Consider the following 16,121-nt stretch of genomic DNA (forward strand, 5'->3'; position numbering starts at 1 on the left):
GGTAAAGAAGTGACAAATAGACTCTAGGTCTCTTGAAGGCTAATAAGAATTTTATTAGGAACCCATTATTTTTTATACTGTATTCTGATACAGGTGGACCTGATTAATCCTTTAATCAACACACCATCACCATTGGCTAATTAAGAGACCACCCTTTGGTAAACATGTTTCCATAGCATACTCCACATGGTCACAAACACCAGGTGCAGAAACTTCGGATTAAGAATAGTTTTAAGTTTTTTCTCTGAGCTTCTCACATCTTTATCCAGAATGATGCCTAGGAAACAACCCATTTCTCTCTCTCAGCATCCACAAAGCTGTACTGTGGATACTGAGTATTCCACACAGACAAGATGCAAATGAAAGAAAGCAGAGTAAACCTTTTGGTTCAGGTATTTTTTATATACCTATCAAGCTCATGAGTCACATGGGAGTTTTCCTGGTGGCAGTGCCATGCTCCCTGAGGTTCTTCACTACCATTCCTTTAAGGAAAGGCTCCTGCTGCAGCTTTTGCAGCTGGGACTGGTATTGAAGTTACCAACATCGGGAATGCACGAGACTGGTTTGTCTGGCCCCTGCTGCTGAACTAAATGGCAGCAACTGTGGTTTTTCAACCCAGAGACACTTTTGGCTAGCTGGATGTTACAGCTGGGCACATGAGGACAAGTCCAAGCAAGCTGGAACTCAAGGTGTGGCGGAAGGAGCTTCCCTCTCAAGGGGTCTGCTCCTCAGGTTTCCCGCTGTCGGAGAGGCTTTTAAGGCTATGGTGAAGGAAAGGAGTCTGTTCTGATGGAGGATTTAATCCAGAGTTTTTATGCTGGCCCGCAGGCCTCTGAATGTAGCAGCATCTCCAAGCAGAGCTCTGAATCCTGTCACTGCTCCATCAGAACTCTCGGATTGCGGGGTTCCCCTCTATTTTATCTGGGGGAGGGGACGGGGGAAGGGAGAGAGAGCTACCAACCAGGTACGAGAGCAGGTCTCAGGGGACAAAGGACATCTGGATGGCCCAAAGCCCCCTGGGGCTGGAGGGCAACTTTTGAATCTGCCCAAGCACTCAACGCACTTCTGGAACACCAGGAGTGACAGACAGTGCTGGCAGGAGTCAGGGTGGGGAAAACAGGAGTGATTAACACACCTGGGAGCACACCTTCAAGTGATAAACCGGGGTTCTGGGGTAAAGCATAAAATGTCACCGCAACAGACTGGAGCTGGCACTGCGTAACAAAGCTGAGGTTATTTTAGGGAGGAGGCTTTGCCACTATGTCCACAGTTCCCAGTCCATGTTCTTCTGGCATGGGAGAAGATTCCAGAGAAAAGAATGGTACCTGGGCCTATAAACAGCAGGATAAGGATCCTGTTCCCCCAACGGCGGCATCTGCAGTCAGCTCCAGCACACACACCCCACCCAGGCTGGCCCAGCAGGCACTGCCGGGCTCAGCGTCCCCAAAGCAGGGCCAGGCAGGAGCATCCCCAGGGACACACGCGCTGCTCAGCCCCAGCACCATCCCCAGGGCCTTCTGCTGCCACCAAGGCAGGGCCAGCCCCAGAGGCAGAGGCACAGCAGCCCTCCAGCAGCAGGACACGCACACACGGCCCAGCCCTGCAATGCCCAAGTGCTCGTCTTTATTCAAGCCAGGAAAAGCAGCCCCTGCCCCAAAGACAGCGGGGCTGGCACCACAGGGCTCCAGCCCAGCAGCAGCCAGCAGGAGCAGCTGCCACTGCTGCTGTCAGCCCAGCTGGGCACGGCACCGGCAGCGACGGGAGGGGACATCAGCAGATGGGGACATCAGCAGATGGGGACATCAGCAAATGGGTCCAGTGGCCAGAAGCGAGGGGTATGTCCTGCTTGGGAATTTCAGGGTCTTAACCCCACCTTCTGCAAAAAGAAAGTATACAAGCACATCAGAGGTGTGACATTCCCTGCCACTCTCTCCGCTGCCCTGCAATGCCCAGGGTGAGGTGCAGCAGAGTCAGGCTCAGGGGAGCTGAGGTGCAGTCCTTAGTGCAGACAGGTTGGGCCTGGGGTATCTCAGTGCTGGCAGCCCTGGCTCCAGGTCTGTGCAGATGCAGCAAGACCTGGATCATGTCCTCGGTGCTGCCCAAGGACAGGGAATGTTTCCCTCTTTGGTGGCTTTGCTGAGTGGGGAGGCCCTGGCCGGCCTGGGGCTGTCAGCCACATTCATGGCAGTTCCAAACCCCTTAAGGACTTTTCCCTTTTTTTTTTTTTTTTTTTTTTTTTTGCATCATTCACAAAGCATAAATGCAAGAGAGTATTTTCAGCTGTTGGCAAGAAAGAAATTTTAAACAGATCTTTCTAGGGAAAAGGAAGGAAACTGTCCCCAGCCAGGATTCCAGAGCTTACGTTTTGCAGCAGACAGTTTTTCCTGCACATCTACCAATAGCCTTTGTAGGGGGGATACATGTCCCAAAACTACAGAATCCTCCTCGTCGTTTGCAGTGACGTTTAATTCCTGTTTCTGTGAGGAAAGGCACACATGCAACAATTAAAGCAATAGTCAGTGAGAGCAGTGTTGGTATAGACAGGCTGATGCTTCTCATGCATTTCAGGCCAAGGGCTCATCTCCAACCCACCACAATCTTATCCCCAAATGCAACGTGTCTCACCTGGAAGGTCCCTGTGACCCTAAATTGAAGGCACGCTGGAACAGAGGGTGGAAAGGACCAATGTGAAGTTGAGGAAGAGCCATGCTGGCTCCCAGCTGCTTTCCCACCTATTCCTGGACCAGCACAGCTGGCAGGAAGGAACTCCCCACATTCCATGTCTCTGTCCTGGCTCTGCCATCATTTATGTGGCCTCGGATGAAAAGCCCTTCTCCAACCCTTGCAGGGATCATCCCCTGGGACAATGAAGTTTTGGGACACTCAGTGGATGAACGTCTTGGTGAGAAGTGTCACCTCTGTGCCCCAGGATACGCCCCCATCCAAACAGCCATGGGGCCCTCTGCCATCCCTGTGCAGGGCAAGAGAACATCCAGAGAGTCCCAAACAGGAGCAGCTGGTTGCAGGCTTGGAGCCTCAAACCAGCCCCCTTCTCAACACACAGAACCAGCCAGGATTCTGTCTCCATGGGCTCCCTCCAACCCAAACTGGTGTCTAGCTGGAAACTCATTTGAAAAACCTTTTTTGACCTCAACCCCTTGTTACATTCTCATCACCCCCACAAACATGGTCACTTCCAGGGACACCCGAGAGGGGCTCACACCCCATTTCCCTCCCTCGCCTCTCACCTGCAGCACCCTGGACCAGCAGGAGGATGAGGGGGAAGAGCAGGAACAGGATCTTCATGACTGCTGCCTCTCCCAGGTCTTCACAGGGCTGCAAGGGGACACCAAGGAAATGGGTCAGGCAGGACTCCAGGTGGGACAAGAGCCTGTATTGCAAGGCTTTGTGGCTAAGCAAAGTGCAGAGGGGCAGCCTCCAGCCACATCTGATCATGTTTCCTTTACCTTTCTCTAGAAACAATTCTCAGGTGTGTGCCTGCCTTCAAACCTTGGGAGTATTGCACTGTCTCAGTCTCTGGGATCATCAATAATCTGTGCTGATTCAATGACCTTCCTCACAGGTCTTCTAAAACCTTTTGCCAGAGCATAGACTGCAGATGTGGGACCCATTGTTGTTGTTTTTGATGAAATCAAAATAAATGGCCAGTGAGATTTGGGAAATGCAGAGATAAAATTACCATTGAAAGTTATGGCACTGCAGGGTGTTTTCTCTTTTGGGCTTCAGGTATCAAACACACGCCCCAAACACCCTGACCAATCCCCTCTGCTTCCCTGGGATCCAAAAGTCCTCCCAGCTCATCTTGGCAGGGCACATCCCTAACTCCAGAGCATTCTCAGGATTCCCAGCACAGACATTCCCCAGCCCCACACTTGCTGCCCCTGCCATGGGCAGCACTGACCCAGGGAGCAGCCAGAGGGCAGGGAAGTGCCCAGAAATGGAAACATAAATCAACCTTTGCAGGAACTGAAAAGATGGGAAATCTCCATACTGATTTGGGAAAAGTGCCTTCCCTCTTCCCTATTTTGCTAAGGAAGTCCCCATTCTCTCAACAATGATCTCATCTCCATCTTGCAGCAAGGGCTCCAACCAAGCCTCTCCTGCTCTTAGGAAATGAAAATTTAATTTTCCACATGTTCTGGACTCATAGGCTTCTTAAGACTTTTATTCTCTTTCCCAGGCACCTCTGATGGCCAAATTTTATACCTGGATACTTCCAGAACTTTGTGCTTTAGGATATGCTGCTCTGCTGGGCTTTGAGCTGGGACCCTGAGTGGGCAGGACTCCAAGGAAGGACCACGTACTCACCTGCCTAGAGAAGGTCTGGATGTGCAGGGAGCAGCAAAGCCAACAGGAATGGCTGTGTCCAGATGCTCCTGGGGCCAGGGAATGCTGCAGTGCCCCAAACTGTCTGGGTTTATAGCAGAGCTGGTGGGTGGGACAGGCCCCAGTTGCTGCTGGCACAAGAGCCCTGGGCCAACCCGGGAGTGCCCCATGGCTGTGGGGTGCTGGGGCTGCCCCTGGTCCCTCCCTGCTGCAGGGCCAGAGGCTGAGGTGCCTCCTGGGGCTGTTGCAATCAATGTCACCGTTGTCCCCACGCAACACCTCTTGTGACACCCAAGGCACAGCGGCAGCAGGCTGGGCAGGAGAGGGATGGGGTGGACAAGGCAGAGTGATTCAGGCTGGGAAGAGGAGAAATGAGGAAAATGTTTCCTTCTTTGTGTCCTCTGATTTTATCAATTCTATAAATACTCAGATTGGGATGTGGGAGATCAGACTGAACCTTGCAAACATGTTCAGCTTTGTACGGTGAAAGATTTACCTCTCATGTCACCTCAACAGCCTTGTTTGCATAGTTTGTAGAGAAGAGGGACAATATAAAATTTCAGGTTTAGCACAGGGAAAGGAAAGGCCACAGCAGGCAGGGCTGATATGAATACCCCTCACCAAACTCTCCAGTTCTAGAGAGCAATGGCAACAAAAAATTTTTAGTGTCGGTCTCTTCTCACAAGTAAAAAAATTGAGCAGAGGAAATGGCCACAAGCAGCACCAGGGAAGGATTCGACTGGGTATTAGGAATAGTTTTTTTGCAGAATCAGTAATCAGTGTTGGGACAGACTGCCAGGGCAGTGTTGGAATTACCAACTCCAGAGTATTTAAAAGCCATCTGGATGAGGCATTTGGGAACTTGTTTTAGAGGTGGCCTTGCTGGGGCAATGGTTGCTCAATGAGCTTAAAGGGCCTTTCCAACATCAGTAATTCTTCAACTCTCTCATTCTTGGGAGAGAAAGTGTTCCCTGAGTGAGGCAGGGCCCCCAGTTACTCTTATACACACAAGTTGATGGACACACACATGTAGTGAACCATTCAAATGGCAGCACCCGAGATTTTCTGCGCAGAGAGGGAGAGGCCCCTGCCTTTCATGGAACAGAGAATTGTCACTCCAGACTGCCTGAGATGGGCAGAGAGGCCAGGACATTCTGCAAACTCCCATGGGAAAACAAATGTGGTCATTTCCACGGCAATATGGCACCTTTCCACAGGTCACTGAGTCCAAGATGTGAACAGCTTCCTCCTGTTCCTGTTTGCTGGGATGGGGTGTGGAGCAGGGAGGGCTTTGGTGCTGGAACAGGACAAGGGGGAGCAGCAGGGACAGCTCCTGTGGCTCACCATGGCCAGGTGTACTCAAGGGAGACAGCCCCCAGCACAGCTCTGCACATGAAACCATGGCTGTTGGGGACAAAAGACATCTGGGAATGGCAGGACCAGCACAGGGATCCCAATATCCCAGAGGGAGCATCTGCAGTCAGCTCCAGCAGACACACCCCACCCAGGCTGGCCCAGCAGGCACTGCCGGGCTCAGCGTCCCCAAAGCAGGGCCAGGCAGGAGCATCCCCAGGGACACACGCGCTGCTCAGCCCCAGCACCATCCCCAGGGCCTTCTGCTGCCACCAAGGCAGGGCCAGCCCCAGAGGCAGAGGCACAGCAGCCCTCCAGCAGCAGGACACGCACACACGGCCCAGCCCTGCAATGCCCAAGTGCTCGTCTTTATTCAAGCCGGGAAAAGCAGTCCCTGCCCCAAAGACAGCGGGGCTGGCACCACAGGGCTCCAGCCCAGCAGCAGCCAGCAGGAGCAGCTGCCACTGCTGCTGTCAGCCCAGCTGGGCACGGCACCGGCAGCGACGGGAGGGGACAACAGCAGATGGGGACATCAGCAGATGGGTCCAGCAGCCAGAAGCAAGGGGCATGTCCTGCCGAGGAATTTTAGGATCTCATCTCCAGAAACTGTAAGAAGAAAACACACAAGCACATCACCAGGTGTGACATTCCCTGCCACTCTCTCCGCTGCCCTGCAATGCCCAGGGTGAGGTGCAGCAGAGTCAGGCTCAGGGGAGCTGAGGTGCAGTCCTTAGTGCAGACAGGTTGGGCCTGGGGTATCTCAGTGCTGGCAGCCCTGGCTCCAGGTCTGTGCAGATGCACCAAGACCTGGATCATGACCTTGGTGCTTCTCAACACTGGGAATGTTTCCCTCTTTGTTGGCTTTGATCAGTGGGAGACCCTGGCTGTCCTTTGTCTCCTTCAGCCCCACTCAGGGCAGCTCCAAACCCCTAAAGACTTTTTCCCTTCCTTCTTGAGGAACTCTCTTAAATCATATATGCAGCAGCTTACTTATCATGAGTTGCCAAGAAAGAAATTTTAAACAGATTCTTCTGTGGAAAAAAGGGAAAACTCTCCTCAGTCAGGAAATGCAAATCTTACCTTCTGCAGCACACCTCTGTGTCTGTGCATCTTCCAATAGTTCTTAGAGGGGGCCGACATCTTACAGAGGAACAAATTCCTGCTCTCCGTCTGCATTGAAGTCTACTCCCTGTTTCCATGGGGAAAGACACACACTGAATAATTACAGCAGTAATCTGGCAGAGCAGGGTGTGCCTACAGTCCTGCTGGCAGGCAGGGACCTCCTCACATCCCACATCACTGTGCTGGCTCTGCCATGATCTGAGTGACTTCTGATGAAAAGTCATTGTCCAGCCCTTGCAGGGACCATCCTTTGAGGTGATGAGGATTTGGGACACTCAGTGGATGAACCACTGGATAAAAAGTGTCACCTTTGTGCCCCAGGATACCCCCCCATCCAAACACCCCGGGGCTCTGACACATCGGCCGGAGCTGCACTGGCTCTACCACTCTAGTTGGTGCCAAGAGAGGGTCACACCCTGGGAGCAGGATTCCCCAAGGTGCAGCTAGAACAATTGCACTATGGCCTTTTTGGCTGCCAGTCTGCACTCTGAGGAGGCAAGGATGAGAAGGAGGCCTTTTGCATAGAATAAAAGAAGACTTAATACTCTGGGGAATCTCGTGGCAAAAGGCAGAAAGATGAGGGAGCAGCAACTGATATATGGGAGAGGTTCAAAGGGAGGGTACAAATCATCAGCTCATCAGAGATATCCTGGGGAGGAGTTAAGGTGGGGTTCACAAAAGCATCATCCGATAGGGGAAATAGTGGGGGGAATTGGGTCCCCTGTAGCAATGGGACATCAAACTTTAGGGGATTTCTGAAGGGGATATCCACACAGGGGGTTGACACAAGGTAGGATTGACAGGAAACCAGAGTAGACTGACAGTAGGGGTGGGAGGGTATAATTTGGACCAAACCATTAATTTGGTCAATAACAGAACATACCATTAACAAGAAACACACTGTAACAGGGCTCACTGCCATCCCTGTGCAGGGCTCTTAAACAGGAATAGCTGGGTGCAGGCTTGGAGTCCAAAACCGAATTCCTTCCTGACTCACAGAACAAGACAGGCTTTTTTCCCATCCCCAGTCTGTGTCCTATAGAACTGTCACTGGAGAAACCCCTTTCTCCTCAATCCCCCCTTACCTTTGCATCGCTCCCACTAAAGTGGTCACTTCCCAGGACATAGAAAACCCCAGTAGTGGAGGATCACACCTCTCTCCATCTCCCCACTTTTCCTCTCACCTGAAGCACCCTGGACCAGCAGGAGGATCAGGGGGAAGAGCAGGAACAGGATCTTCATGGCTGCTGCCTCTCCTGGGTCTTCACAGAGCTGCAGAGGGGACACCAAGGCATTGGGGACATGCAGGACCCCAGGTCGGGCAGAAACCTGAGCTCTGTGGTTCACCAAACTGTGGCTGCTTCCAGCCACTGCTGATGACATTTCCTCTACCTTTTTCTTGAAAACAATTCTTAGTTCTGTGCCACCCTTCAATACTTCGTGTATTGAACTATGTCTTGGTCTGTAGGAAATTGATGACCTAAGAGGATTTCCCATGACCTTCCAAAGACCTTTCCCCAGAGCACAGACCACAGAACCGAGGCCAAAAAGACCAGTTAAATTTGGGAAAGGCAGATAAAATTCCTTTTGGAATTAGAATCCATGAAATCCTGAAATGATGGGAATCACCGTACTGCTGTGGGAATAGAATCTCCTTCCTTTCCTAGGGAAAGTCCCCATTCCCCCAGCAATGAGGTTCTGTCTCCCTCCTGCAGTATTAAGGCACCATTCCAGCCTCTCCTTAGGAAACTTCAGGTCCACTTTCCACATGTTCTGGCCTCTTAGACTCACACGAAGGCTTTTATTCTCTTTCCCCGGTGTCGCGGTTTAACGAAGTCTTGTTTTCAGTTGGGGGCAATCCACGCGCCATGGGGGTGGTTCCCTGGGGGGGACCTGGTGGAGCCAATCAGCTGGCTGGTTTTGAAGATTGACACCCAGTTCAACCACTTAAAAGAGTTGAACATGCCTCCATGAAGACACTTTTAAAAATGAACAAAGCCTGGAGAAGGTCTCTTGGCTTCCAGCCTTCCAACGAGTAACTGGCCAGGCTGGGCTGGCCCGTGTGGCCAGGCTGGCTCGGCTTGTAGCAGGGCATGGCTCAGCTGAGATTTCTGCCCTCTGAGGTGTGGTGAGCAGGCTGCTGAGCCCAAGGGCGAAGAGGTGTGCAGTCAGTATCTGAAGTCCCGATCAGCTGACTGTCCTCTCTCCTTTCTGTAGGAAGTGCTGGGCTCCAGGACGGTTTAGGTGAATGTAGACGAGAGATCTCTGAAGGCTGCTCTTGGGATATCAGGTTTATTAGGGATGGAGAAAGGTCTTGCTTGGAGCTGCCAGACGTAGAACGTGGCAAGGCTTGAGGGAATGGGGGAGAGGAGATAAAAAAAGATGCTCCAGGAGATGGTGGAGGTCCTAAGAAGGGGGAAGATCTAAGGGGAAGTTCCAAGAGGAGGGGAAGTTCCAAGAGGGCGTCTGGCCCCTCGGAGACCCCTTATCAGGAGGTTTCAAGGTGGGCTGGAACAAGACTTGGGCCAATGGGGTTACAGAGACTTGATGTTTTAGGGGAGGGTTACAGGTGCGGGGTGAACCATACATTTTGGGGGGTGAGATGGAACAGTCTATTTGACTTTTGGACTTATCTGTAGGTAAGGGCATTGTCCAGCCAGCAGAGGGGACCATTCTCATCCTGGATGTATTATTTATGAATAATCATATTTATCCATCCTTCCCAACACCTTTCCTCATGGCACAGTGGTAGCTGGAAGGTGAGGGGATGTACAGAGCTTGTTGCTGAAGTCCAGCAGCAGCTGTCCCCTCTCCTTTCCTCCTGGTAACCCCAAGAAGAGCTGCCTTGTTGTTCCTGCTTCCCACAGCCCAGTCCAGTCCAATCCTCTGCAGGCTATGATGACAGGTCAAACATTGACTAGGGATGTGGTTCCCTTTTCCCCAGCCAGCGCACCCGTCCAGCCCCCTCCACTGTGCCCATCCCTCCATTTCAGGGTGTTTTCATCCCCAAAACCCCCTCCCATGATTCCACTGGTCCCTCTATTTTGCATCCCAGTCCTAGAATGGCAGTGTGGGTGGGGGGTGTAGGTGATCCCCAGGAGCAATTAGCTATTAACATTCCAATATCAGTACTTAGCTCAAGCCAGCAGTGTCCCAGGATTGCCATGGGAACCAGGAAGGCTCTTTTGTTCATAACACCCGCCAGGCGAGGCAGCTTGGGCCCCTTCCCAGCAGGACCAGGACTCTTTCCTGGTGGAGCTCCCAGGTTCTTTTTTCTGGCAGCACTGCCGGACCGTGCCGGCCGGAGGCTGTACCAGCACCAGGAGCAAAGATGCAGCCGGGCCACCACTGGCTGCCGTCGGCACTGGGGGTGGCCCCGAAGCCAGGAGTGGCCGGAGCCAGGACTGGCCACGTGGCTGCCACCATCATCCCGGACTGGAAGCATCCACGTGGCCAGGAGCACGCGGCCGAAATCAGCACAACCAGGATAACGGCCGCGGCTGCCTCGGCATTGCTCCCAATTGTAATATGTAATATATGTTATAAAATAATTTGTGCTAAATAAAATTAAAAACCACAGCATTTTGTGTACTAAAACCAGTGTCAGGCAACAAGCAAGCTAAGTGATAGAAATTCAAAATGCCGGGAAGACACTGTCACCAGAGATGTATATTCCAAGGGATTTTTCATCTGACAAGACCGTAGCTGGAGGCATTTTTGATAGGCATCAGCAGCAGCAACAGACTGAGTGATAAAGATTCAAATACCAAGAAGACACTGTCTCCAGAAATGTATATTCCAAAGGATTTCTCTTGTCTGACTAGACCCCAGCAGGTGGCATTCTGATAGGCATCATCAGAAGCTTATCCCAGAAATTTTCACCTGTCAGGATTCCAGCAATTTTCCACAGGTTCCAAAATGTGATAATATGCTAAAGAAGACCCCTTCCAAAGCCCAAGAGACTGTATAAAAATGGACCCCTTAGAACTGACCCTTGGAGACCCATGGGGACTTTGGTGTGATAGAGGCCAAGTCCTAAGTCTCCATGACCCTGATCACCTCAGAGTCTAATCACTTGTGGGTGTTTTTTTTTTCTTTTTTAACAAATTTATACTTTGATTATTTAATACATTTCTTTAACTATTAAATCGGAGCACTAATTTATAACACAATGACCTTTTTTTAGCTGCTTTTAGCCCGCCATGTTGAGGACAGAAGGACAAAAATGGCAGTGGCACCTTTTCCTGTGTTTGACATTTTGCATGAAGAAAAGACTTCTGCTTTGTGGTGTGGAGCAGGGAGGGCTTTGGTGCTGGAACAGGACAAGGGGGAGCATCAGGGACAGCTCCTGTGGCTCACCATGGCCATGTGTACTCAAGGGACACAGCTCCCAGCACAGCTCTGCACATGAAGCTGTGGCTGCTGGGGACAAGGGACATCTGGGACTGGCAGGGCCAGCACAGGGGTCCCAATTCCTCAGAGGGAGCATCTGCAGTCAGCTCCTGCACACACACCCCACCCAGGCTGGCCCAGCAGGCACTGCCGGGCTCAGCGTCCCCAAAGCAGGGCCAGGCAGGAGCTTCCCCAGGGACACACGCGCTGCTCAGCCCCAGCACCATCCCCAGGGCCTTCTGCTGCCACCAAGGCAGGGCCAGCCCCAGAGGCAGAGGCACAGCAGCCCTCCAGCAGCAGGACACGCACACACGGCCCAGCCCTGCAATGCCCAAGTGCTCGTCTTTATTCAAGCCAGGAAAAGCAGCCCCTGCACAAAGACAGCGGGGCTGGCACCACAGGGCTCCAGCCCAGCAGCAGCCAGCAGGAGCAGCTGCCACTGCTGCTGTCAGCCCAGCTGGGCACGGCACCGGCAGCGACGGGAGGGGACATCAGGAGATGGGGACATCAGCAGATGGGGACATCAGGAGCCAGAAGCGAGGGGCATGTCCTCCTTGGGAATTTCACATTTTCATCCCCAAATACTGTAAGAAGAGAGGAAACAAATATATAACCTGTCTAACTTTTCTTATCCTTCTTTGCCCCATTCCCCTGCAATGAAAAGAAGCACTGGGAAATAACACTCTGCCTGCAGCGGTCAACTCCAGCTGTTACACATTTCAGGAAGGGAATTCCATGCCTGATACTATTCCAGGGACAGCCTTCTCATTTGGGCAGCAGAGCTGAGCTCTGTGCATTGACAGTAAGCAAACCTTGAGGGGCTAGAAGAGTGTCGGGTACAACTCATTGACCTGGGGCTACTTCAGTCCTACTCAGGGCAGGTTCAAACCCAAAAGGACTTTTCCTTTCTTTCCCTTTTTCCTCTGTGTGTGAAGGTACGAGGGTGTAAAGGAGGAACTGGCTTGAAAGACAATAATAACTTTATCCACGACCAGGAGCAAACAATTTCCAGAACTTACGGTTTGCAGCAGTGACTCAGGGCTGAACAAAGTCCCACGTATTTATAGGGGAAACGACAGCCCCCCACAGCACAAAATCCTCCTCGTCGGATGCACTTGTCATGTTTTCCTGCTGCCATGGAAAGTCATGCACAAGCAGAGTTAAAACAATAGTCTGGGAGAGGAGTGTGTGACTGCACTTCTCCCTCTTCCCCTCTTACCTGCAGCACTGTGGACCAGCAGGAGGAACAGGGGGAAGAGCAGGAATAGAATCCTCATGGCTGATGCTTCTCCCAGGGCTTCACAGAGTTGCAGAGTGGACACACCAAAGGTCCTGGACATTACAGCACACAGTAATGTGCTAAATTGCAGAGGGTCCATCAAAAATTACCTGTTCCAAACTATGAATTTCAGGTGTGTACCTTTAGGATTTCCTGGGACCAGCTGGAGAAGTGATGGCCTGTTGGGCAATTCCCATCATCTTATTCTCTATGAATTCTTAAGGGACATGTGGGACAATTAATGCCTGATTTTTGCACTAGTAGCCAAATGAGAACTCAAAGACTTGTGGAAAAAAAAGCAGACTATTAACCCTTGGAAGCTGTGCTCCCTCAGGCCTTTTGCATCCAACACTTCTGTCTTGAGGAGAAATGCATGTTTCTGCTGAGACAGAGTCACAGGTGGAACAAGAAAGATTTTCAAATGCTGTTACCAGATGAAACGTGTTGCTGCTACTTTTATTCTCGGACTTCTGCCTTTCCTTCCCCAGAGACAAAGCAGAGTTTTCCTGTCAGGTGGTGTTTGTGTCAGCACTCAACACAAAGCCAATATTCAAAAAAGAATTGGGAACTGACCTGGGTAGGGATATGAGGGAAATTCAGTCCCTGGTGATGCCCAGCACTTGGTGAAGGAGGTTCCTGCCTACCACTATGGTCAATAGAACCAGAGAATATTTTGGGAGGAAGAGATCCCTTACAGCTACTTTAGTTCCAACCCCCTTTAAAATGAGCAGGTTCAGCTACATCACGGAATCATAGTTTGGCTGTGGACAAAAATATTTTCCATGCTAATACAAGCTGTAAAGAATGGAAAATCTCAGAACTGCGGCTTGAATAGCATCTCACTATTTTATCCAGCACAGACTTCAGGTACCCCAGAAAAAGAAGCCTCAGGGACCTCAATCCGATGTCTAGATACATTTCCAGTCCCAGATGGAGGCAAAAAACCCAGGTTTACCTCCAGCATACTCTGGGCTCTGAAAATCATGTGACTCAGTGAAAATTAGTGCACTTTTAAAAAAAATCTCAAATAGTCTTTAATCACCACATAGAAACATGGAAAAATTTCTAAATAACACAGGCTCAGGATCTAAAGAGAGAGGTATAATGGGCTGCTGTCCTCAAGAGAACCCAAAGCAACCTACCTGATGAGGCTCTTGGTGCTCAGGCTGTAACAGGAATGGCTGTGTCCAGATGCCCCTGGGGCCAGGGAATGCTGCAGTGCCCCAAACTGGCTGGGTTTATAGCAGAGCTGGTGGGTGGGACAGGCCCCAGTTGCTGCTGGCACAAGAGCTCTGGGCCAACCCGGGAGTGCCCCATGGCTGTGGGGTGCTGGGGCTGCCCCTGGTCCCTCCCTGCTGCAGGGCCAGAGGCTGAGGTGCCTCCTGGGGCTGTTGCAATCAATGTCACCGTTGTCCCCACGCAACACCTCTTGTGACACCCAAGGCACAGCGGCAATGGGCTGTGGGGCCAGCAGGGAAATCTTTGGGATGGGCACAGGAACTGGTGGGTGTAGGCACCAGGGATATCTGGGACTGGCAGGACCAGCACAGGGATCCCAATATCCCAGAGGGAGCATCTGCAGTCAGCTCCAGCACACACACCCCACCCAGGCTGGCCCAGCAGGCACTGCCGGGCTCAGCGTCCCCAAAGCAGGGCCAGGCAGGAGCATCCCCAGGGACACACGCGCTGCTCAGCCCCAGCACCATCCCCAGGGCCTTCTGCTGCCACCAAGGCAGGGCCAGCCCCAGAGGCAGAGGCACAGCAGCCCTCCAGCAGCAGGACATGCACACACGGCCCAGCCCTGCAATGCCCAAGTGCTCGTCTTTATTCAAGCCGGGAAAAGCAGCCCCTGCCCCAAAGACAGCGGGGCTGGCACCACAGGGCTCCAGCCCAGCAGCAGCCAGCAGGAGCAGCTGCCACTGCTGCTGTCAGCCCAGCTGGGCACGGCACCGGCAGCGACGGGAGGGGACATCAGCAGATGGGGACATCAGCAGATGGGTCCAGCAGCCAGAAGTGAGGGGCAAGTCCTGCTTGGGAATTTCAGGGTCTTAACCCCAGAGACTGGAAGAAGAGAACAAACAATCACATCACCATGTGTAACATCTCCTGCCACTCTCTCCACTGCCCTGCAGTGCCCAGGGTGAGGTGCAGCAGAGTCAGGCTCAGGGGAGCTGAGGTGCAGTCCTTAGTGCAGACAGGTTGGGCCTGGGGTATCTCAGTGCTGGCAGCCCTGGCTCCAGGTCTGTGCAGATGCACCAAGACCTGGATCATGTCCTTGGTGCAGCCCAAGGACAGGGAATGTTTCCCTCTTTGCTGGCTTTGGTGAGTCCTTTGCACAGCCTGAATGAGCCCCCTGGGACTGGAGGAGAGTGGGGAGGCCCTGGCTGAGCAGCAGCTGCTGCAGCCCCACTCAGGACAGCTCCAAGCACCGTCCGTCCCCTCCCCTCAGCTCTGCCTGGAGTCCTCAGGGGCTCTGAGCCTTTATCTACTCCTTAGGGGCCTTTAAACACCCTCTGCCATGACAGCAGATTTTGGAATTCCAATACTTACTTTTTGCAGCAATAGAAGAACCTGGAACAACTTCCTTTGATGACAAAGGGGAACTTGCATTTCAAAAATCCACAGTACCCATTTTCTCGCTGACATTGTTCCTTGGTTGTTGGCTCCAAGGAAGATCCTGCACAGTGAAAGAGGACAAAGTGAGTGTGGCATAAATGTCAAAAAGGTGTCTGGTTCCAGAGCAGCTGCTGCTGGCCCTGAGTCCCAGTCTTGTACGGGAACTGAGCACCCAACCCAACATCTTAAACTCTCCAGTCAGAGTTCATTTTTTCTACAGCAATATGAGCATGTGGGGAAAGACAGAGGGAAAGACCAGCAGGACCCAGAGGAGTTGCTGTGCAGGATCCTCAGCAGCCCAAACCTTCCTCACAACAAATCCCTCCCAAATGTTCTGAGAACTGTGGTTGCTTTCCAGGAGCTGAAAAGCCCTCTGATGGGGGTTCACACCTGAGCCATCTCCCCTCTGTCCCTCTCACCTGCAGCACTGTGGGCCAGCAGGAGGAACAAGGGGAAGAGCAGGTAGAGGATCCTCATGGCTGATGTCTGTCCTGGCTCTTCTCGGGGCTGCAGAGGGAACACACCAAGAGCCAAAGCAGGGTCAAGGATTTAGGGGAATCTTTGTGCCTGGAGAGGCCAAGCCAAATGAAGTCTTCTCCAATGCACTTCACCCCACCACAGAGCCCAAAGCTTGCTGCCCAAACACCCGGCAGAATCTCCTGAAGGCTGGAAAGTTTTCCCAGCTCAGCTGGCAAGTGTCCATCCTCTGCTCCAGATTATTCCCAGGATTCCCAGCCAGCCCACTTTGAATTCCTGTGCAACACGGGCCCAGGAAGAATCAGCAGGGCAGGGAAGTGTCTTGGTGGCCCAGAAGTGACTCCCCAGTGACCTACCTGAGAAAGGTGTAAGTTCAGAGCACACCAAGGCAGAAATGGTGTGTAAGAAACCAAGCTGCAATCACCTGTGGGCAGGATTCCAGATCAGGGAGTATCCGTGTGCCCCAAACTGTCTGGGTTTATAGCAGTGCTGGTGGGTGGGACAGGCCCCAGTTGCTGCTGGCACAAGAGCCCTG

The 16,121-nt window shown here is 52.2% G+C and overlaps 1 protein-coding gene and 1 long non-coding RNA gene across 3 annotated transcripts; both read right to left on the minus strand.

Moving 5' to 3' along the window:
• Nucleotides 1–12,233: 12,233 nt before the first annotated feature.
• On the minus strand, nt 12,234–14,251 carry LOC146767776 (uncharacterized). Of its 2 annotated transcripts, none has more exons than XR_014953524.1 (3): nt 13,636–14,251; nt 12,434–12,573; nt 12,234–12,345 (listed from the first exon to the last, which is right to left on the minus strand). It is a non-coding gene; the product is annotated as an uncharacterized LOC146767776 (long non-coding RNA). The 2 variants fall into 2 exon arrangements; XR_014953525.1 differs by having other exon boundaries at nt 12,234–12,342; nt 12,434–12,546; nt 13,636–13,853.
• A 788-nt stretch (nt 14,252–15,039) lies between these two features.
• LOC146767777 (ostricacin-2-like) lies at nt 15,040–16,121 on the minus strand. The gene is made up of 3 exons (XM_085574409.1): nt 15,943–16,121; nt 15,529–15,616; nt 15,040–15,170 (listed from the first exon to the last, which is right to left on the minus strand). The coding sequence occupies exons 2-3, from the start codon at nt 15,584–15,586 to the stop codon at nt 15,040–15,042; spliced, it is 189 nt and encodes a 62-aa protein (XP_085430535.1). The 5' UTR covers nt 15,587–15,616; nt 15,943–16,121.

This window comes from Lonchura striata, chromosome 3 (genome assembly GCF_050655825.1).
Source record: "Lonchura striata isolate lonStrDom1 chromosome 3, ASM5065582v1, whole genome shotgun sequence".
Lineage (NCBI taxonomy): Eukaryota > Metazoa > Chordata > Aves > Passeriformes > Estrildidae > Lonchura > Lonchura striata.

What these genes read in the sequence shown, in the direction of transcription:
- LOC146767777 (XM_085574409.1), bottom strand. Translation starts at nt 15,586, where the DNA reads ATGAGGATCCTCTACCTGCTCTTCCCCTTGTTCCTCCTGCTGGCCCAC. An exon ending in GCTGGCCCACAGTGCTGCAG is followed by an intron (nt 15,171 to 15,528) that starts GTGAGAGGGACA and finishes TTCACTGTGCAG; the next exon opens with GATCTTCCTTGGAGCCAACA.